This window comes from Tetrahymena thermophila (assembly GCF_000189635.1).
Source record: "Tetrahymena thermophila SB210 genomic scaffold scf_8254587, whole genome shotgun sequence".
Lineage (NCBI taxonomy): Eukaryota > Ciliophora > Oligohymenophorea > Hymenostomatida > Tetrahymenidae > Tetrahymena > Tetrahymena thermophila.
In genome coordinates, this window is record NW_002476358.1 from 488467 (window position 1) to 511882 (window position 23416).

Here is a 23416-nt window from a genome sequence, read left to right on the forward strand (position 1 = left end):
CTCTCAGGGTGTAATGCTTTTGAGTTTTATTTAAAGATTAGTAATAAATTGAGCATCAAAATTTTTAGAGACTAGAGTAAGGTAATTATATGTGTTGTTAAATTTTGACAAGAAAGTATTAAATTTAGTAAAAATTTAATTGTGAAAGGAATCCATGCTGATAAGATTAGTTTTTAATATTTCATGGTATTCAAGGAAGTCATTTAGGAGAGTTACTGCTACAATATCATTTTTATCAGTGAATATAGGATTTATATTTTATAGCGAAGTTTAAGGATTCATTGAGAGTTTTTAATTCAACAGCTGAATGAAAGATTTAACAAAACTTAGAGAGATAGAATAGAATCTTACATCATCTGTCATATCTTTGTTGAATAACTACACGAAGGAGTAATCTTAATTTATTTATTGGGATTATGTAGAGTGATTATTTCCTTTATTCCATTCTTATTCAAAACTGCTTTGAATTTCAGTGTACAAAAGGAAGAAAGAGGTTTGCATTTCAGTGTATTTTCCAGAAATTTTAAATGTATTCCAGTCGTTTAAATTAAATATATTTTCTCCATTTGCATACATTTTATCATTAACTTTAGTTAGTTTGATCATTGCATTTTTTAGGAGGATGAAAGTAATCTTTTCTAACAAGAAATTGCTTGATTAGAATGCCATTTTATCGAAATTACTGTTATTTATTATACGCACTAAATTAGATAAAAGTTTGCAGAAATTGAGATAATTATTAAGGATATCAGAGCTTGAGTAATTTTCTTACTATACGAGAGAATTGATAAAATTACTTTGAAAGGAAGTAAAATCACTACTTTTTTAAGCATACCTATTGTGCATTGGATTGCTTTAGTTTTATTGAATGATTTAAGTATTTTATTGATTTGTTGTTGTGTGAGCTTATGGAGTTATATTGATTGAGCTAGAGTCAAAAGAAAATTTATTATTTTTCAGTTGAGGAGAAAGAAAATCTGAATGTGTTTTCTTTAAATCTAGAGGAGTCATTGCTTATGAGCTTGCAACATTACTTGAAACAGATTTGTTTTCAATAATAGGACTTTGGTAGGATGAAGGATTGACTAAGTTGACAGCAACATGATTTGTAGCTGAATTTATTTACTAATTTCCTATTTCTAAGTTATATAATTATGAAAATATATTCGAATTATTAGTAGCAGGAGATCCTAAGTATTAAGAATTACCTGGCTAGGTAGTAGTTCCTAATATATTCTTCATATTTAAAGGATAGTTTAAATTAACTTGAGTAATTTATTATTTCTGCTAGCTGCTAATTTCTCTTCTATTCAAATTTATTATCGGGTTATTTAAAATATGTTAAGGTGATTTTTCGCTATTTGTATCACTATTTTTATTATCGTTTTATGATTATTCATCTAATCTGCATTAAACAATCTAAGGTACTAAACATAAGGAATTCTTTTACTAATTTGTAGGTGACTAAGCTTAGTTCATTTAACTTCCTTAGTTTAAATTAATTTAATTTATTTTTTAAGTGTTGACTCCTTCATCGGCTTTTTAAATCTAATTAGAAAAATCATATGATTTATATTAGCATGGAACGTGATTTTGTTTTCCATTAAGTCCCTAATTAGCACCTTTAATTGAAGGAGATTAACTGCTATTAAATTTTTTATCTGATTATAAATTATAAGCTATATTTCCTGAGTTAGAAGAGTTTAAATTTAGCTAAACATAGTTATGTTATGGCCTATTTAGATTCTAAGCAACTAATACCTGCTATTAATCAATTAAATTATCTTATTATTATTTATCATAATTTTTTGGGGAACCACTTGAATTTAGAGATTCATCATATACAGCGAAGTTATTTATCAACACCTAATCTGCAGTCTTGAAAGGATCAAAGCTTTAGTACGATTCAGTATTGCTACTGTTAAAGTTATTTATGTTTAGGTTTGATTTTGGATCAGAAAGTTTACTTGTTGTCATAGTTTATATTTAGCTTTATTACTATTGCTATGAAAGTCTATTATTAAACTTTTACCTTTTACCATTACTATTTTTACTTGATTGAGATGCATTTTGATGAGAATTACTGCTGATATAGTTACTATTAGATGACAGCTTAGATCCTCTGTCTTCAGTATTATATACAAAAGTAGCAAACTTATTAAAATTAGAAAGAGCTTTCTTTGAATTACTTAGTCCATTATTGTCTTTATTTCCAGTATCAGAGTGCTAGCTCACCTTTGGTGTATTATTAGAAGTGTTTGGAGATATACCTTTCTAAGCTGAAGCAGACATTGTTGGGGTAATTGATCTAGTATTATTTTTCAAGTATCCTTTTTACTAATAAAAGCACTACTTCAGTTAAAGTCCCACTTATTTTTCAGGAGTTCCTGATTATTCTAAGTTAATTACTCCTTAACCTACTCTTTAAATTTGAATTTGGTTATTTAATTATGGATTAGAGTATAACGAATTAATTTCTGATTAGCTATGATCATTACTAAAATTAAGCATGTTACCAGACACCTACTCTGTCTTGGTAGGTGAGTTTACTCTGCCATTATTTATAGAATTACCTCCGATAATTTAATTCATAGAACCTAATGTAATCAAAACAGTCGGAACTGGATTTTAAGAAGGCTCTGTAGATAGCGGACTTGAAGAACTCTAAGGCAGTTAATTTTGATTACCTTACGAGTTTTAAAAATTACTTTCTCTATTTATGCCCATGATTGTATTATTTTTGTTTGGAGAGAAGTTATCTTTACATTCATTCATCTGATTAGGCTCAGTCAAGATTCTATATTTATCTGATTATGCTTAATGCTTAGTAGGACTTGTGAGGGGAATGTAAAAATTATTTTAAGCTGAGTTATAATTAGAAATAACATCTCTTGCAGATTTTTATCTTTTATGGATGAAATTGAAAGATGATGAAGAATTTGATGAAGTAGCTGTTCCTGCAGCAGTTACATTAGATTTTTCTGATGGATTAGAATTAATGCTACCATAAACCACACCGCTATGATTACATATTGGAACCACGTTGTTATTAATCTAATTTTCATTTGGTAAGTTGTGAATACTTCCTTGGCCATATTAATAATCACTAGATTTTTTATCCTTAACTTGCTTTTTGTATTATTACCTCATATTTTCTAACTTATTTTAAGATTAAGATGAAATATTTTGTTATAAAAAAGAGGAAGTAGCTTAATTTAATGTTGCTTATCCATTAGCTTTCTTGTCCTTTAAGTGAGGCGAATTTATTTAAGACTACCTATTTTAAACATTAAAACTACTAGGTTGCTAGCATTATATTTGCTATTAAGCAGGCTGATAGTTATTAGCTGGGGAATTTGCTATAAAAGACCCAGACTAAGGAATTGTTGCATTATTTATATTAGCTAATTTTGCTGCTGTTTAGTATTGGTTTCCTAATTTGCTTTACTATCTTGGAGTTGATTGCTAGCTGCTCTCAAAATTATTTTAGTTTTTAGCATCGTTAACTCCAGCTGGGTTAGCTGGTTAAATAGGTTATGAACTTTGATTTGTAGCTTGCTTTTATATAGAAGGAGTACTTTATCTAGAATTTGTTTTAGTCTTTTAATTGAAATCTTTATTTAAAATTGATTAAATATTGTTATTGTTACCTGCTGCTATGCCTTGAACTTAATTAGCGTTCTAAGTATTATTATTAGACGAATTAGTGCTGCTAGAGAGAGTTGTATTGTTGTTATTAGAATTTAAAGCACCATTGATTATATTTTAATTGTTAGAATTTGCATTTATTGTATTTAATTGACTATTTGTATTTCCTGATTATGCTGCCTACTATTATTTTTAACCTTGTGATGACGAAGATCCACCCTTTGCTTGTTTTTAATTAGAATATAGATTATTTTATTATTTACTTTGATAACTATTTGAGTTATTATTTCCTTTTGCATTTTTAGTTGTATTTGAATTTCCTGAACTTGTGTAAGTTGTCATAAATGATGTTTAAAATGAGCTAATAAAGCTTCCCTTCTTATTTAGACTATCCCTATGATTATTAGGAGATTTGAGTTAAGATCCTCTATCATCTTAATTTGAGAAAGGATTGTTTGTAGCTATGCTAGTATTGTTAGGGCTTTTTTATGCATAAGCGTATAAAACATCTTTAAATAAAGAATGTCTGTATACCTCTTCCCAACCTAAACGATCAGCTTCTTCGAATTTTAAGCAGCCTTTAATAAAGTCCTTTACATCTTCAAGAATGACATCGCCAGCTTACCCTACATTAGGGAATTTGAGTGGGTTTGAAAACATATTATTTACTAAATCAATAACGGAATTGCTAGGCCAAGGAGTTTGACCATAAATCAGTTCATAGAAAATTAGACCTATACTCCAAACATCGCACTTGGAAGTATACATTTATCTTTTTAGAATTTAAGGAGACATATACAAGGGTGTTCCCACTAAGGATGTCATTAAGTAATCGGTTTTTTCTACCATACGAGCAAAACCGAAATCAGTAATTTTAAAGACATCCTTCTTTGATATCAAAATATTGGCAGGTTTTAAATCTCTATGAATAATACCATGCTTTGCGAGTTCTTAAAGTCCTCTGAGAATGTCAGTAATAATTTTAACTGCTTAATTTTGACGGATTTTTCCTGCATTTCTTTTCATAAAATCTACCAAATCTCCATCTTCACATAATTCAGTTATGATGTATGCATTATTTTAGGTTTAAAAAACATCAATTAACTTAACTACATTTTCGCACTTGAGCTTTTTCATAATATCTATTTCAGAACATATCAATCCCCAAGTATATTCATCTTTTACCTAATGCAAATCTATTACTTTAATTGCCACTAAGTCTTTTGTGACACTATTCTCTCCTAAATAAACTGTACCTGAAGCTCCTTTACCTACTAAATCACTAAGACAAAAGGTATAGTCTTCAATCCGTTTCATATCTTAATACTTTTACTAGTTAATTACCTATTATTATTGCTATTGCACATTTTACTAAGAACCTTGTTACGCTTTTTGTTACTAAAGATTTGGCGTATTTGAAGATGGTATAGCTATTGTTGCCTAACCTCCCAGTTAATTTGCTTAAGCTGCTTGTAAATTTTATTTGGCAGTCTGTTGCTTCATCATTATAAAAACTAGAATTTGCTAATTAAATATGTACTAGTATGTGCTTTTTCTATGTTAATATAATTTTTAAAAAATGAATGCGTTTCTGTAAGTCCTTCACCACTATTTGTTAAATATGGATTCTATAGTTCTCTTTAAGTGAAAGCTACCAATATTAATGAAATCGGAAAGTAAATTATTCAGTATAAGATTTATTTATACTGCAAGCTTTGAACTTATTTAATTTCTTAGCGTATAATTATATAGCTCAACTTCAACTATATTCTTGTGTGCTACTTGAGTCGCTCTTCCTTTGTATCTTGTTTTTGCTGTGTGTTCTTGGTTTTTTTTTGGATAAACTTTTGTTAGCTATTTGTTTGCTTATTAGTAAATCCTAACTTAAAATATATATAATTATTTATTTCTACGGAATTAAGGAATTAAAAAGTGAATGCTGATTAAAAATCAAAAAAAAAAAAAAAATAATGTTAACCAATTTAGTTTTTTTATAAATACTTTTTTCTTACTTATTTTTTCTCTCTCTTTTTCAGCTGAATTGTGTTATGCTTCTTTAAATTATTCAAGTTCTTCCACTGTTTTTATTTTATTTAATTTTCTTAATTTAATAGTAAAATTTTAAATTTTAGGTAACATACAATACTATTTCGATAATAAAGCATAGTACTAATACAAGTAGTAAATTGAATTATTAAAATAAAATAATAAAAATAACAGAAAATATAAAGTAAAATCTTACAAAAAACTCAACAAAGAAAATAAACAAATAACCTATTTATTTACAAACTTTGCTTAAAAATAAAGTTATTAAATAAATCTATTAATGTACAAAATAAATTTTTGTAAATTCATGTAATACGATTTCTAAAATTTTAATAAAAATAAATTTACATTCTTAATGATAACTCTTTGGTAGGTTTGCTAGTTTATTTTTAAAGATTTGAAGAATATCTATTAATTTATCTTATAATTATTAAAAATAGTCATAAATTTGCATTTCTGATAAGAATATTAAAGTAATCAAGTTATTTTTACCATACAAACTCTTAAAAATTTAGTTTTTATATCCAATAAATTTTTTTAACTAAATCACTACAATATTATTTCAAAAGAATTTGATCGCTATTTTTAAAAAGATTATGATGTTACATCTTAAGAACAATAACGAACCAAATATTTTTTATAAAAAATTATTTGATCAGTTTAATTTCAAGTACTAAAATTGCCTCATCAAAATTTTGCTTAATTTTAAAATACATTCAAGTGAATTTACTTGATTTTAGTGCGTAAACTATTTACTGAACATATTTGAAATTAATTAACTATGATAAAAAAATATAATATTGCCAAAATTTTTAAATATTTTATTAATTCAATAGTTATTATTAAGGTATTTTATAGATAGAAAAAATTTCTTAAAATTGAAAATATTTAAAGTATTTATTATGTATGAATTAATACATCATTTAAGTTGAAAAAATTTATTAATTTTTTACATGAATTAACAATGTAAATAATAGATAGATAGTGTTATTTTTTATATAAAATTAGAAAGAAAATATTTATTTAAAAATAAAACAATAATCAATAAAATGGAAAATGATTAGCTCACAAAGCATAAAAACTGATAATGCTATTAAATTGTATTGATTAATATTAGGCACTTATATATTAAATTCATAGAATTCAATTTTTAATTGAAATTTTTTATAGAAATAAATATTTATGGTTGATTAGTTATCTTGATAATTTAATTAGATTTAATTATAATTGAATGACAGTCTGGTTATATTGTTTGGAGAATCATTTCTTTTCTTTTTTTTGTTTTTTTTAAGAAGAAGGAGATCTAGATGAAGAAGGTGATCTTGAAGATGACGAATCGTGTCTCTTTTTGAGAGATTTATGCTTCTTTTTATCTTTTTTGTGTTTTTTATCCTTTTTTGACTTTTTGTCTTTCTTCTCTTTCTTTATTTTTTTACTTTTTCCCTCTACATTTTTTTCTTTTTTGTCATTCGAAGGCGATCTGCTGCCTTTCTTTTTATCTTTTTTACTTTTCTTATCTTTTTTTGATTTTTCTTTCTATTTTTAATCCTCGTCACTGAATCCTTCAGCTTCAAGCTTTGTAGGGTCATAATTCAAGAATTTACTCATATCCATCCCTTATTTTACTTTTACTAATTATTCAGCAGTATGTCTAAATCCGATACCTCTTATTTCATCATTTTCTTCGATATCATCCCAGTCATTTACTTTTTGCTTGTTTAAATCCATACCTTCACGAATTTATTTAAGTAATTACATTTTTTCTTCTTCAGTAGCAGTTTCTGAAATGGTTTTTTTCTCTTCCTTTTCTAGACCTAAAGCAATTCTTATTCTTTTTTGATCATTTTCTATAATTTTTTATCTTTCTTATTTTATTTTTTCATCTTCTTCATCTTCATCATCTACATTTTTTGTGTACCAATCTTTCTTTCTCCACTTTCCTCCTTTATCTAAGAAACCCATCATTGCAGATTATCCGAGATACTGTTCACGATCTTTGTGAGACATCTGTCTAACATCATCCCATTTAAATTGATCACGACCACCTCTGGTACCTCCTCTTATTTAATATGATAAATACGACATTGTGAATTTTTTATTATAAGCCACCCTAAATTATCTTTATTTCTTTAAATTATTTACTTTTTGAGAGTAAAAAATTGTATGATGATAAAATTTTAGAAATTTATAATTTATAATAAATATGCATCTAATTTAATATCTATAAATCGATAAAAACACAAGGTCAAAAAATATGCAAGATCAACCATTCTTTAAAAATCATAATCAAAATATATTAACATCTAATTAATTTAACAAATAGTTTTTACTTAATTAAATAATATTTTTTTTATGTTTTAAAATACTCTATATACTTGATTTGATTAATATAGATTCGTTGAAAGAGGATAAGCACTCAAATTTTAATTTTTTGATTCATAAAATATATATAAAATAAAATAAATTCTTCTCTATTGAAATATTGCAAATACTATTAAATCTGAATATAAATGGAGGATGAGAGCGTAAAAACTCTTTTACGATTAGCTCAGAAAGATGAAAAATATCTAATTTAATTATTGAATGAGAAAGTTAAAAACGATTCAGAGCTATCAGCTATTAAATTAAAAAATGAGCAACAATAGATGTTATTAATGTCTTAAATTAATGATTTCAAGCAACTTGTAAAATTTTCTACTTGAGATTTCATTTTAATGAATATAAAGTCATTGAGATTATTTTGTTTTAATAAAATTATTATGGATAAGGTTAGAAAATATGAAGACAAAATCTAAAATTTAGAGAGTATGCTTAGAAATTATGATAGTACACAAACTGCGAATAAGATTAAAGCCGATTAAGATGAAAAGAGTTTAATCGAATACTCTTAAGCGATGAAACGTAAATTCAAGATAACATTTATTTAAATTGAAAATTTTTTCTAAATTCTAATTTAAGATATTAGAACAAGAAAATAAATATTTTTCTAGTTAATAACAGAATAATTAAGATATATTCAATTTATTATATTAGATGTTTGGAATAGCTTGATTCACTTTTATAAAAATTTAAGTATTCAGAAAAGAGCAGAAGTTTGTACACTTGTTTACGATGATTAGCAGGTAAAAGAACTTTTTACTAAGTTAATTGAATATGTATCAGAAGACTATCAAGAATTTTAAAGGGAGATAGGAAAATTGCAAAAAGAGAGCATCTAGTTCAAGATTATGAAGGAAAAGTACTAAAATTTTGAAAATATCAAAGACGAGATGATGTAAAGACACTAGAATGAAATAAAGTTGATTGAAAAGCAAAAAGAAAATATCCTTGAAAAAAATGCTCTCCTTTAAAATTAAGTTGCTGATTTAGAAAACTAGCTAAAGCTATAAAAATAAGACAAGCAGTCAGATTAATAGCATCAATAAAGAAAAGTGAAAAATTTACAATAAAAAATTGATGAATTAAATTAAGAGATAGAAAATTTAAAATCAGATGCTCTTAGAAACTAGCCTCAGCCAATGCTAAATCATTAATTATTATTAGAAAGATAGCATAGTTTTGATAGAGAGAAAATGGAGTACTAAGAGAGACTGAGAATCTTAACTGAAAATGAAATAAGCTAAATATAACAAATAAGTGAAAAGAGATTAAAGTAATAATCTTATGAATTTCAATCAATAATCAACTAATTAAAAGAAAAGTTAAGTATTTAAAAAGACAAACTTACTTAAAATAGCAAACATATAGAAAATTTAAATTCAATAATTAACAACACTTCCACAATAACAGAGAAAGAATAGCTATTATTATAATAAATTAAACAACTTGAATTATAAAATTAAAGTCTAAGAGAAGATTTATAAATTGCTAAAGATTAATAATTACAGTTAAATATTTAAAACCATAAATTAGAGAGTGAACTATCTCACAGCAAGACTCTAATAGATAATCTGAATAATATTCTTTAGGATTTTCGTACTAAATTTGATCACAGCTCAGACAATAACCTCAGTAAAATAAAACAGCTTGAATTGGAAAAGGATGCCCTTATAAAATAGATAAATGAATAAAATTCTAAGATTGTTTTAGTATTGGAAGAAAATATTGATAGAGTTAGGAAAGAAGAAAAAGTAAAAAGAGATGATCAGCTTAATGAGTTGAAATAGTTACACAGAATAGAAATTAATTAAATTACTCATAAATTTGAATAAAAGATAATTGATCTCAAGGTAAATAAGTCAATTAACTTAAAAAAATACTTTTAGTATTTGGATAACTATTTTTATAAGCAAATTTTATTTTTTTTGCTAAATTTAATGATTAAAATTTTTTGAATTTTGTTTGTTTGATAAAATTTAAGAATTAAAAATTTTATTTACATTAAAAAATAAATTTATTTTTCCATTTTTAAATAAAAATTTTATTTATTTTTTGAATTATAAGGATCAAATAAGAGCTTAAATGGAGAAATAACAGTTAAAATTGGATGAATAAAATTAAAATCAATAAAAAATGAAAGAGCTTTTTGAGAGAGAAATTGCTAAATACCAACAACAGATAAACCAAATGTGAGTTTATTTTACAAATTTATTTATTTAATTTTATTTACTTTTAGTATGTTTAAGAAACATAAAAACTGTTTAAATTAAGTAAAATAACTTACAAAATAATTTTAATTATTTAAGTTAAATTTTAATCTTTGTTTCAAAAATAGAAATTTTGAGAATTAAAACCTTCTTAACTAGTACAAAGATGAAACTTTAAAGCAATTAGAAACTGTAAAATAGGAAAGGGAAAAAGATTTAGCCATAATGAAAGAGTAAAATGACAAATTTAAAGAAAGAGTGAGAAAAAGAGCATTAGAAGATGTCTAAAAAGAACAAAAATAATAAATGGAGAAGTTATAATAGATAATAAGTGAATGGGAATATAAATATAGTTAAGTATAAAAATTATACAATAAATTAAATTTTTCTTTTTTATTAAAAATTGTCTGGTAGGTAGGCATATTCATTCATTTCCACTCTTTTTACTTAATAGGTTGAAGAAAAGCTTACAAATCAGCATAGAATACAAACATAAAAAATTATCTCTTAGTATGATTAGCAAATTGGTGAGCTTAGAAGTATAAATGAGAATAAATAATTCGAATTGGAGTAGAGAGTGAAAAATTTGCAAGAATAAAACGTTTCTCTCAAGTAAACAAATATTGAATTAGAATAATAGATGAGAATAACAAAGTTAGAAAGCAATAAGTGCATAGAATCAGCTTCATCTTACAAAATTATGAACGAGGAATTGATTAAAAATTATGAACAACTTCAAAATCAATCTCTCAAAATGTAAAAAGAGCATGTAAGTATTGAAATATTTTTCCTAATTAATTTATGATTAAAAATTATTATGAAGAGAGTTTTGTTCAATAATTTAAAAAACTATTTTTCATTTGTTTATTATCTTGTGACCTTTTTTAAACATTTTCACATTTTTATCTTTCTAGGAATAAGAAGTTGAAAAGTTATGCAGTGAAATTAAGGAAATAAAAGGAAAAGTCTCATAAATCTATGAAGAATAATGCAATTAATATTTAACAGAACAGTAAGTTTTTGTTAAAAATATGGAAAAAAGTGTTAATGAATTGCAAAGTCTCCATAAGCAGGAAGTTCGAGACCTGAAAGAGTAATTAAAGGAAATGCAAATACTATTTAATTTAAGACCAAGTAAAACAGAAGATGTAAAAACAATAAGCTAACTTTAAGAAGAACTTACTTAAGCAAATAGGAAAATAAATTAGTTTGAATTAGAATATTAAAATATGAAAAAAACTTATGATGTTTTTAAACCACAACCTTAACCTTTATCTTCACATGCTGCTTTACATTAGATCATTAATAATATATAATTAAACGCATCTTCAATAGTCATTCCAAACAATAACTTTTCTCATAATTAAGTTATTACAACTCTCAATAATTAGAATTCTCGAAAGGCAATTACTCCAACAAAAAATTAATATTCACCAATAGCTGGTTAAAAATTAAACCAAAATAGTTAGTAACAAAGAGTATAAAGCTCTTTAAGTAATTATCGCTTGAATTTATCATCTACAGATGATTTAATTCAGTATTAGCAATCTTAATAAAAGAGTGGAGGAAAGGAAGACATTCTAGGGAAAACTTTAAACGACATTGAATTTTGCAAGTTAGACGAGACGGTTCAATCTAAGACTACTATAAATATGTCTAAGACTAGTAATTTAAAAAGAAACCATAAGCCTAAGAGGATTAAAACAGAATAAGAAGATGATGATGAAGATAGAGAAATTTACATATAAAATATAATTAATAACAATAGGAATCAAAGTCGTATTGGTAAATTATTAAAAGAGGGGTCATAAGTTAATTCGAGTTTAGACCAGTTTAAAATATAAGACTCATAAAGTCCTTTAAAAAACAACTTGATTTAATAGAAAATGAAAACTAAATTTGGGTTAAAACTTACTTTGTAGGATGCCATATAAAAAAAAAGTTATGGTGTCTCCAAAGATAAATATACTTTTGAAGTAGGAAATGTTTAGAATCAACTACCAGAAAGTGATTTATTGCATAAATTCAATACTATATCTAACACAAATAACCAAAAGCAAAATCAAAATCAAAGCAACAATAAAAACTAAATTAGCAGTACAAAAAGACAGCGATTTAATACCATATCAAATTTAGGTGAAAAAAACTAGTTTTTAATGTAAAAACTTTAATTTTTCAATTATACTAAAGAATTTATTATAATAATAGGCCTAAAAATATACAATTTTCAAGAAAAATAAGAGACGAATAATTGAAATGTTTATCTATGACTAGGCCTATGAGTTCTTTAGAATTTAATCAATGAGGACTTTTTCATGATTATTAATTAATTTATTTTAATTTGGGTTGTAGAATTTATCCTAATCTGTTCTAATTTATTTTGAGTGGTGATATTACTAACTAAGAAGTAAAATTTGTTAGTTTGTGATATTATTTATATTAACTCAAATAATAATTAACTGTAATAAATGTTTATATTTTTATATGTAACAAATCAAAAATTCAACTCTATTGTTCCCAAAAATCTTACAATATAGTGAAATTAAATTCCACTTACGATCAAATTTAGTTTATTAAAAATAATAAAAATAAACCCTTTTATTTTATGGCTACTTTTATATCAAAATAAATAATAGTGAAACTGTGAATTAAGTTTCAATCATCTATTAATTTAATATTTACCCTTACAAAAATAGAGAAAATACTTTGTTTTTTTTATTATTGGTTAAAAAGTTAATAATGCTTACAAAAATTTAAAAATGAAAACATATTTTACTAAAAAATAATAAAAAATATTAACTTGTAAAGGAATTCCATAATATGTAATTTATTTTATTCTTTATACTTGAGCACTATTTTAAAAAAACTCAGTAAAATCAACACCAGTAAAATGTAAAAAATTTAAAAAAAGCAGAAAATATATTTCACATGAAATTATCCTATTCAGTAAATTTGAATTATCAAAAGTTAAAAACTATAGAAGCAATAAAATAAATTCTATGGTTAATTTATTTGATTCAGGTAAAGCAATAATTGCATATCAAATTATTAAAAATTGCTTCTTGTTTATTAATAAGTCAATAAATAAATTACTTTCTCAATTTATCTCATAAAAATATTTAAATTACTTAAAAATACATTAGGATTTTAACACTAATATGACAAGTAATATTAAATATTTACATAATGAGTGTAATTATTAATATGAGTGACCTTCTTTACTAATTTTGCTTTATATTACAAAGATTTTTTAAATATTTAAGGAATTTTTTAAAAAATATTCCTATTTATATGAAATAATTATTTAATCTAATTTGTTTAATTAATATTTTCGAGCTAAAGCTAAATATTTAAGAAGAAATAAACTAAGTTTTAGTTTAAAATAAAATTCATAAGTAGACCACAATTTAGCTAGCACAGTAACTCAATTTTTCAGAAAAAATCTGATAGAATCTTTTTTTCGAGAATAATCTAATTTACAAGATCAATTTGCATGAAAATAAACAATATGGTTGCTAAGATTAATAAAGTGTTATTTAAATTTATAATTAATTATTAAAAATTAACATAAAAAAAATTAAAACAAAAAAATATAAAAACCAAATAACCATTTTCATAAACAAACATATTAAATAAAAATGATGACCAACAAAAGATTTATCAAGAAAAACGATTCTGAATTATTTAAATAATTCTGCTTTGAATTTAATTAACAACTTGATATTTAAATTCAAAAACTCGAATAAATAAGAAGCGTTGTTTACTAATGTGTACATAGACAAGCTAAGCCTCTGATTGATAGTTAACTCAATAAAGATCTAAAAATGATAAACAAATACATCGAAATAATGACAGAAGATGACTAAAAAACTATATTTTAAAAAACTCTAATCACATTCTATGCATACAAAAATTAATTTGATAGCTTAAACTACTTAATAAACACTAAATTGAAAGAATATAGCTACTATTAAACAAAACCATTCTCAACAAACAGAAAATTATATGATAATATTGTACATAAGAGAGAAATATTATATAATTTTTATAACTCATTATCCGACTGTGACTCTCCCTGTAAAATTAGAGATGATGTATTTAAATTCTGAAAAAATAATAATAATAACCATTTCAAATTATATATAAATAAACTTCTTAATAATAAAAAATAATAAATATTGACATTCTTCTAATTAACAAATTTAAAAATATTTTCAAAAACTGTATAAAAAATCTTTATTTAGTTATTAATCAAATTTATTTTGTAAGTGTTTATTCATTAAAGTCAATTTCATAATAAATTTATTTGCTTTTCTAAATTTATTTTACTTAAACTACTTAATAACAAAAACACTAAATTGAAGGAATATAGTTAATATTAAACAAAACCATTCTCAAAAAACAGAAAATTATATAATAATATTGTGCATAAGAGAGAAATATTATATAATTTTTATAACTAATTATCTGACTGTGTCTCTCCCTGTAAAATTAGAGATGATGTATTTAAATTCTCAAAAAATAATAATAAAAGCCATTTCAATTAATATAAACTTCTTAATAATAAAAAATAATAAATATTAGCAATCTTCTAAATAACAAATTTAAAAATATTTTCAAAAAAAGTAAAAAAAATTTTATTTAGTTATTAATCAAATTTATTTTGTAAGTGTTAATTCATCAAAGTCAATTACCTAATAAATTTATTTGCTATTCTAAATTTATTTATGCAAATTTTTTCAAAAAGTTAAATTTTATTTATTTTTTTGATAATTACTTCTAGTAAAATAAATGTATACTGTATTTATTTTTATGGAATTTTCATTTTTTAACTTTTATTATCTTTCTAAAAATTTTACTTTATTCCAATTAATTTATTTTTTTCTTAAAAATATTAAACTTAAAATAATCATTCATTTTTATAAAAATGAACATTTGTCTTTATTTTTATTAAAATATTTTTTACATTTGATTATTACTAAATATTATGTAAAACAATCTATTATTAGCTTTGAACTTCATTGTTTCATATTTAATATCATTTTAATTAAATATAATGCGTTTTAAATGATAAAATATTCATTTTATAAATATTAAAAATTGTTATTTCTTTAATTATTAATTTATTGTAAATAAAAAACATTAAAATTAAATAAAAAATTAAAAAGGTTCATTTAATACATCATCACCAGTTCATGAAAATAATTATTTATTTTTGAGAAGTATATATAAATATATAATAAGTAAAATTGATAAGAGTTAGATTAATATAGAAAATGGAAATTAATTTATTAATTTCTCTAAAGAGATTGAATGAAATAGGTTATTGTTTTAATAATTGTTAAACTTCAATAAAATATTATTGATTATTTATTTAAATTTTATCAAACATTAAGCTGGCATATAGATAAAAACATTCTGTTAACTATTAATTGTACTTAAAATTAGAGAGTGTGAAAAAAAATAAAATAAAAAAGCTAATTTAAGCAAATAATTTTTGTAATAAGATTAATGTGATAATTTATATATACATAAGTTAATGATTTATTCAAGATTAAAAATAAAAAAATTATTATTTATTTTTTTATGATTTATTTATTTATATTTATGATAGAGAAATAATGTTATTTATTATATTTATCTTTTATTTATTTATCTATTTATAATTCTAATTAGGTGAGTGAGAAATGATTTCAATTCTGTATGTATTGTCTGTCTTTCATTAATTAAATATATAATTCCAAATTTAGATAATATAAACTGAATAAGACTAATTTTATGAGTTTGTTTATGAGTAATCTTGTGTGTAAAAAGCTTTTCAACCACAACTGCAGAGTGAATTTTTAGTGGGCTAAGCTGCTGTAGGAAGATTTAAGTCAATAGTCTTATTTCCCTTTTTTACATCATCAACTTCTGTTTAAATAAGAGATCTTTCGCTTTAAAGGCGACACTTTTAATCATAAATTTCTTCTAATAGTCTTTCGAATACGTCGTTTATGTTTACATCAAAAAGAGCACTGCTTTCTTCGAATAGAAGACCATTTTATTTGGCAAAATTTGTAGCTTCTATTTTCGATACTTTTCTTTATTCAGGGTTTTTATGAATTAAATCGACTTTATTCCCTACGAGCATAAGGACTATATCTTTATCTGCATGAAGCCTAATTTCTTCAAGCCATCTTTATATAGATTCAAAGGATTTTTCTTTAGTTACATCATAAACAAGAAGTGCTCCTACTGCTTTGCGGTAATGAGCACTTGTGATACTTCTATATTTTTCTTAACCAGCAGTATCCCAAATTTGGGTCTTTATAGTACCACCATCTCTCAGAGTGACAGTCTTTGTAGCAAATTCTATTCCTATAGTAGGAATTATTGCATGTGGTAGCTATCCTTTTACATACCTGTTAATTATATGTGTTTTACCAACACCAGCATCCCCAACTAAAACAATTTTGTACATATGAGTGTGAGTTTCAGACTTATTGTAAGTAGTTTGCTGATTTTATTAGCTAGCAGATTATGGTGTTTTTTAAGAAATTTATTATTATTGATTTTATTATCCATTTGGATACATATTTTATTGTGGTGGATAGTCTTATTGCTATTATTACTATTATTATTATTATTAGACAGATTATCTATTTTTTTCTACATCCCTTCCCAGAGATGTTTACTATTAATAATTTTAGGTAGAATTAGGTTAATATTACTATTACTAATTCATATTATGTTGCTAATGACTCTATTCTGAAGACACACTTGTCCTTTATTAGTATGAGCCAGTATTATTATTTCCATTTGGCATATTTTCTTTACCTCTCATTTAATTATCATACCTTTATTTTTAAGATTAGTTATCCGAATCTTGCTTTTCATTACCTTAATAAGGTCCGCTATGTGAATTCATAATTCTTATACTTGCCTATGATATATTTTTAGAAAATAAATATCAAAATTTCCCAAAATTTAATGTCTTTTTTCTATCTATTCAAAATTTCTTAATTATATCTTGAAAATTTGTAGTAATTATTCTTATTCTGTTTGAATACAATATTTACTTATTAATTAATAATTTGAAAATTAATGTTGTTTTTTCTTCGGTAAAATAGAAAATATGACTAAGAAAATAGTTAAAGTAATTAATAAATAATATATGTTTTTATATACATATGGATGTATTAATTTTATAATCAGTATTTCAAATTCTATCAAATTTCATATAATTTTCATTTACATAAAAACATTTTCAAGGCATACCATAACTTAACAAATAAAGCAACATTAAAGATCTTACTATAAGTCTTAAAAGGTAAATATTATCTTTATATTACTCTCTATTTCTTATGAAACTCTGCTTAAATTAGTTAAACCAACAAAAATTACAACTTTTTTCATTTATAGTTAGGCTTTGAATACTATCGAATTTATTTATTTAACATCTATGAAACACTTCATAGATAATTTACAAATACTAAGTTAAGATTAAAAATCATATTGTAAATATATAAACAGCTATTTAATAGATTTTTATAATGTCGAAATATTGAGATTTATTTTTTAAGCTGTATTTTTATGCAATAGAATTACAAAAAGGTTAAGAAAATAGTTAAAGATAGTTTATTAATTTTTGTCAAATTTTTTATTTAGGTCTAAATCATCTATAAATATTTTAATTTATAAAGATTATTGATCTCTATTACTTACAACTCCTTTACAAGAATATTTATGTCGTTAATATTTAAATTAATTCAATAATAATAATAAATTTTAAAATAAATAAAAAATATACAATATTTATTATTTTTGATTGAGTAAAGCAAAGAGTTTATTAGAAATATATATAAATAGAATTAATTATAAACATGAATTTCATATCATTGTTATTATGCAATTGATAATTAATTTTAAAAGAACCCTTTGTTTTTTGGAGCGAAAGAAGTACCTTCTAATTATTAAAGTATCTCTTAAGTAAAAAAGTGCTTATTTGGAGAAGGTGTAGGAGAGATAAGCTGTTTCTTTTATTCTTAGTAAGTTTTGATTTAATCCATCTTTTTTCTGTATTGTTAAATAATAGCAGAATCTTCTATATTCATTAGTTTTCTTGCTATTTGTGATTGCTTTGAATTTACTGCTTCTTACAAAGTTAAATCCATTAAATATGTCATATGTTTAGAATAGCCTTATTTATTTGCTTTTTATGTGATATCCCCTTAGCTTGAATTCTTTTTTAGGTAAGAAGGAACAAGTTAAGAGTTATTAAGAATTGTTGTTTCCTTTATTTCATCCATTTGGTTTTCGTCTTTTTTTAACAATCAAACAAATTATAAAAAATAAATAACTAATTTTTAAAATAAACTTGAAGCTTATTAGATTTATTTTCCTCATTAAGAATAAGAATTTGCATATTTTTTAAATCTAAATTAAAAATTAATTAATTTATTTATCATAGCACCTAAATATTAAACTGTCAATTTTTTAATTTTAATTTTTAGAATTTTAATTTAAACTTTAATTATAATTTTTAATGAAGATCAGAGTTGAACTGATGATAAGCGAAGATTTATAGTAATTTATAAAATAAAACATCTTTTCTAAATATTTTTGTAATAATTTTTTAATTTTTAGTAAATTTCAAATTTATATGAGTAAGTTTATCTTAAAAATAAATTAAAAAAATTACTTTATTATTTATCATCTAAAATACTATGAAATTTTTTAGTGCTCTAGTAATTCTAAAGCGTCTGATTAGTTGTATTCAAGTTTAGGCCTGGTAAAAAAGGAGCCTTCTTTTAAGTAGAGAGCTGCTTTGTGCTGTCAATAGAGCTCAAAATTACTTTTTAGTTTTCCACTTATATCTCTTAGAGAAGAGATCTTTTAGCTTTATATGAATTCTTTGCAGATTTTTCTCCTTGCGAGTTTGCTTTTTATATAATTTAGTCCATCTACTTTTGAAATTCAGTTTTTTTAACATTTAAGTTCTTTTTTGAATCAGAAGTATTGATAATTATTTTTTCACTTTTTCTTTGAGTAGTTGAACTTTTTTACATGTTATCTAATTCTGAATAAAAGCTATCAGAATCATTATTTGAATCAGAGGAAGTATTATTATTTTTATATATTATCTCATCATTTTACTTTAATGAAGATTTTTCATTCTGTAATGATGATTCTTGTTAATTTTATTTTTATTAAGGACTTACAAAACCTAGCTAAGCTGTTTATTCTACATTCAATTTCCTAATCATTCTTTTATCAAAATCACTTTTAATACGAGTTTGTCCTTGCACCTTAATTAAATCTAACATTTTAATCAAGCCTAAGCTTTTATCTTTTACCTAATTTTAGTAAATAAATAGACTTAATGTAAGTTATCTATTTGTTCATCACAAGAATGAAAATAACATGATAAATATTAAAAAGTAGATATAAAATTTACCTAAAAGTTTGAATCATATAGAAACTCAGTGAGAAAGTCATGATTTATTCTGAAAGAAATAAAAATACAAAGTGCAGAAAGTGAAGTAGGTTTATAAATAATATTTTAATATTGTTTATATCTATGCTTAAATTAATCAAGGAATATCTTGTTTGCATTATCATTTAAAATTAAGTCTTAGAATTCTTATAAATTTAGTATGCTATCACGATCATGATCAACTATCTAATAAATTTTAGATAAAACTTAGAAGCTCAACGGTAATTCATACTACTAAATCAATCGATTTAAATCATTAATTTATACCCCCTCAGGAGTTTTGAGGTGTCTAGTTATATTTTCAAATATAGATTTGATAAATTTTGATTGCTGAACATCTTCTTAATCTCCAAAATACTTTTTGTTTCCAGAATCAATGTACCTTTTTTTGAGCCAGTTAATAGTATTTTCATTTTTTAGCTACTTACTCTCTTTTTAGTAATTCACTTATTACTTCGATTATATTTAAGAATTACGTATCATTTAATTGATTTCATTTAGTTTGTCTTTAGTTTACGAAGCAGTGGTGCTCAATTATAAATTATTATTTAAAAAACTGTATTCACATAAATTTTGATATTAAGGCAATATAAAAGATTTATAAGCATTCTCAGTTGTTTGCTACTTCAATATTTTAGGTTGTGCAGTTGGTTTTTTTAATCCTTTTAATGAAATTCTAGAGCTCTTCTAAGAAGGGTTACGGCTTTAAATTACAGATTCAAATAATTCACTCATTTGTGATATTATGAAAAAAAATATATTTAATATAAAAAGAATGTTAATTCTTATAAAAAATACCTTTTAATTAAATGTTATATTTTTAAAAAACTTAATGAAGATAATCATCGCTATTATAATTATAAAAGCTTTTGTATCAATATATCATTTTCTAAATGAATTATTCAATATTATATTAATAGCATATCATATAGAAGTAACTTAATTATTTAAATTATTATCTATCTTTTCATACTGCTATTTGTATTAGTGAATTATTTATTTTATAAGAAATTATTTTTTACTTTTATTTTTAGATTTAATTAACTAATCATAAAAATAAAATTAATTTTAAAATAATTCAATTATTATTTTTTTCTTTTTAATTCAAATTTTATCCAATATAGATAGAAATAAAACTAATAAATTGATGTAATCAATCTTATAAAAAATTATAAAAAATATTTTCAATATTTTATTATTGTAAAATGATAATAAGATTTCAATTAAAAGATTGAATGAATATTTTAAAATCATGTTTTAAAAAATTTAATAATTTAGAAATAAAATTTGTTTTATTCATAGCTTTTTTGTAAAATAAATAAAGTTTGGCGCAAGTAATATATTGATTATTAATGATTTTATTATGAATTTTAATTGCAATTAATAGCCGTTAACGAAAAATAAGAAAAAGAGTTGTTGTTTTAAAAGTTAATTTCGTATTTTAATTAAATTATATTTAATTTTGCGAACTAAAAATTATAAAATTAATTAATAAGATAAAAACATATTAGATTATGAGCTTCTACAATTTTAACTAAGTTGAGAAGGAAGATAACTTAAATTTTACTGGAGGTTATTATGATTCTTACTAGTTTTAAATGAACTCTAACTAAGAACAAAGTTAAATAAATGAAAGCCAACAATCTATAATAAAAAAGTTGCTTTATAACGAATGTCCTTTTAATGCACAGATGAGTGACTATTAAAAAAAGTTGCTTTTAAATGAAAATTCAAGATTGACCATGTAAACTGCATAAAAATTACTTTATTAGGAACAGTAAGGATATTCTGAATATGATACTCATTCCAGAAAGAGTGAATAAAAATAAAGAAACAGAGTAGGTTCAAGCTAATTTACTGATTAAAAGATGGTAAAAACTGCAAGCCAACAAATGAATTATATTAACTAAAATTAACAATAAAATAACAAGAATATATGGGATGAGCTATATGAAAAAGTATAAAAAGCAATATTTTTTTTTACATAATCAAATTATTTGTTATTTATTTAAATTAGGGATTAAAGAAGAAAATGATGGTTGAGCTATAGATGAAATAAGGAGAGTAAGAAAAAATTGAAAATGAAACTTAAGATTTAACTTTTTAGCCTAAGCTTGTTGCAGATAATAGCTCATTTAACATTAATTAGCCATTTTAGGAAAGAATAAATAACTGGTAAGATGCTAAAAATAAAAGATTAGCTGAAATCAAGAAATATTATACTGAATCAGAAGATCACAAACAAGTAAAAGAGTGTACATTCTAACCACAAATTGTAAATAAATATTTTTTTTACCTACCTATTTTTATTTAATTAATTATCATTTTAATAAAAGCTAAATAAATCAAGAAAAATTACTTATGAAAAGATCAAGAAACAATAAAATGAGAATTTATATTCCAACTGTGAATCCTAGCAAACAGAACAGGAGTCTTAAATAAAAAAAAATAATATGTCTTCATATGTATAATTTTTTTGATAAAAATAAAATATAGATAATTAATTAATTACTTTTTTTAATTAAAAGAAACAGATTAATCTTACCAAACAAGAATTCAATAAGAAAAAAAATATCTTACATAATTAGCTGCAAAATCTTGAGATAGATTTATGAAGTATTTTCAGGTCAAAATCTAATTAAAAATGAAAAAAAATATTAAATTAAAAACAACTCATTAAACTTTATTTTCATAAACTTTGTATATATTTTATAACTATATTATTAATCAAAATGTAAAATATTATTTAAAATTATTGACTAAACAAGTTTTTTTTGGGAGGTGGCCGGAGTAAGACTCATTACTAAAATTTTAGGATTGTTTATCCTTAATACTCTATTTTCTATTTTTTAAAATTTATTGGTCTTACCTCTTCACCCCCTCTGCCCGTTTTTTAGTCTTATTAATTAAATATGTAATTTACTAAATTAATATTTACATTTTTTCTCTTATAAGCATCAATAATTTTTGACAACCGAGGGTAAACAATTAATAAATTAATCTATTTTAAGCATTAGCATAAATTGATATTAAATACAATTATTGCTTTTATAATCGAAATTTAATTTTAGACATAAACAGATTTAATGTTTATGCAATTTTAATGTTAATAAAAGGTAAAATAAGAAAATAAGAAATTCTTAATTGTAAAGATTGACAAAAAATATCATAAACAAAATATTTGAAAAGAACAATATGTGCAAAATTAATGGCAAATAAACAACTTTACAAATTCAGAGAAAAGAAAGAAAATTGAGTTAAAAATAAAAGTAAATAGAAAAAAATTTTGTTTTCTTTATTTCAAAGTAAAATCAATAAGATAATGTTAAACAATTTATTTAAATTAATTACTTAAATGAAAAAAATAAAATTAAGAATGAGCAAAAGACTAAATAAAAATATTTGTATAAGTTATGTGGTTTTAAAGTTTTCATAATGTATGCTAAAATATGTAAAATAGGGCTTTTAAAATATGATTTTTGATGGCTTTTAGTATGCTTTAAACATTTAGTTAATGATTGATTTAAATTAGTTACTTATCAGCAAAGTGTTTGAATAGAAATCAATCGATTTAAATGCGTACTAAATATTACTATCATCATTAAAAATTAAATAGTTATCAAGAATTTAATACATAAAAATATTTTGCTATTATTTA

General features: G+C 22.9%; 8 protein-coding genes across 8 annotated transcripts; 3 read left to right on the top strand and 5 right to left on the bottom strand. All coding sequences in view use genetic code 6, as the record gives it.

Moving 5' to 3' along the window:
- Positions 1-3: 3 nt before the first annotated feature.
- TTHERM_00389910 (Serine/Threonine kinase domain protein) lies at positions 4-5154 on the bottom strand (the record flags this gene model as incomplete). Its single annotated transcript, XM_001019396.2, has 1 exon — positions 4-5154. One exon carries the CDS (start codon positions 5152-5154, stop codon positions 4-6), a length of 5151 nt encoding a protein of 1716 aa, XP_001019396.2.
- A 96-nt stretch (positions 5155-5250) lies between these two features.
- TTHERM_00389920 (hypothetical protein) lies at positions 5251-5787 on the bottom strand (the record flags this gene model as incomplete). The annotated part of the gene is made up of 2 exons (XM_001019397.1): positions 5251-5531; positions 5661-5787. 2 exons carry the CDS (start codon positions 5785-5787, stop codon positions 5251-5253), a joined length of 408 nt encoding a protein of 135 aa, XP_001019397.1.
- Positions 5788-6954: 1167 nt separating this feature from the next.
- TTHERM_00389930 (kinase phosphorylation protein) lies at positions 6955-7779 on the bottom strand (the record flags this gene model as incomplete). The annotated part of the gene is made up of 1 exon (XM_001019398.1): positions 6955-7779. One exon carries the CDS (start codon positions 7777-7779, stop codon positions 6955-6957), a length of 825 nt encoding a protein of 274 aa, XP_001019398.1.
- Positions 7780-8204: 425 nt separating this feature from the next.
- TTHERM_00389940 (hypothetical protein) lies at positions 8205-12585 on the top strand (the record flags this gene model as incomplete). The annotated part of the gene is made up of 8 exons (XM_001019399.3): positions 8205-8378; positions 8463-8595; positions 8728-9923; positions 10138-10262; positions 10409-10637; positions 10735-11049; positions 11195-12438; positions 12489-12585. 8 exons carry the CDS (start codon positions 8205-8207, stop codon positions 12583-12585), a joined length of 3513 nt encoding a protein of 1170 aa, XP_001019399.2.
- A 1336-nt stretch (positions 12586-13921) lies between these two features.
- TTHERM_00389950 (hypothetical protein) lies at positions 13922-14389 on the top strand (the record flags this gene model as incomplete). Its single annotated transcript, XM_001019400.2, has 1 exon — positions 13922-14389. One exon carries the CDS (start codon positions 13922-13924, stop codon positions 14387-14389), a length of 468 nt encoding a protein of 155 aa, XP_001019400.2.
- Positions 14390-16098: 1709 nt separating this feature from the next.
- Positions 16099-17190, bottom strand: TTHERM_00389960 (small guanosine triphosphatase family (GTPase)-like Ras family protein; the record flags this gene model as incomplete). Its single annotated transcript, XM_001019401.1, has 1 exon — positions 16099-17190. One exon carries the CDS (start codon positions 17188-17190, stop codon positions 16099-16101), a length of 1092 nt encoding a protein of 363 aa, XP_001019401.1.
- A 967-nt stretch (positions 17191-18157) lies between these two features.
- TTHERM_00389970 (hypothetical protein) lies at positions 18158-20580 on the bottom strand (the record flags this gene model as incomplete). Its single annotated transcript, XM_001019402.3, has 3 exons — positions 19720-20580; positions 18964-19618; positions 18158-18582 (listed from the first exon to the last, which is right to left on the bottom strand). The coding sequence occupies exons 1-3, from the start codon at positions 20491-20493 to the stop codon at positions 18158-18160; spliced, it is 1854 nt and encodes a 617-aa protein (XP_001019402.2). The 5' UTR covers positions 20494-20580.
- Positions 20581-21230: 650 nt separating this feature from the next.
- On the top strand, positions 21231-22373 carry TTHERM_00389980 (hypothetical protein; the record flags this gene model as incomplete). Its single annotated transcript, XM_001019403.2, has 4 exons — positions 21231-21716; positions 21776-22033; positions 22095-22223; positions 22287-22373. The coding sequence occupies exons 1-4, from the start codon at positions 21273-21275 to the stop codon at positions 22371-22373; spliced, it is 918 nt and encodes a 305-aa protein (XP_001019403.2). The 5' UTR covers positions 21231-21272.
- Positions 22374-23416: the final 1043 nt, after the last annotated feature.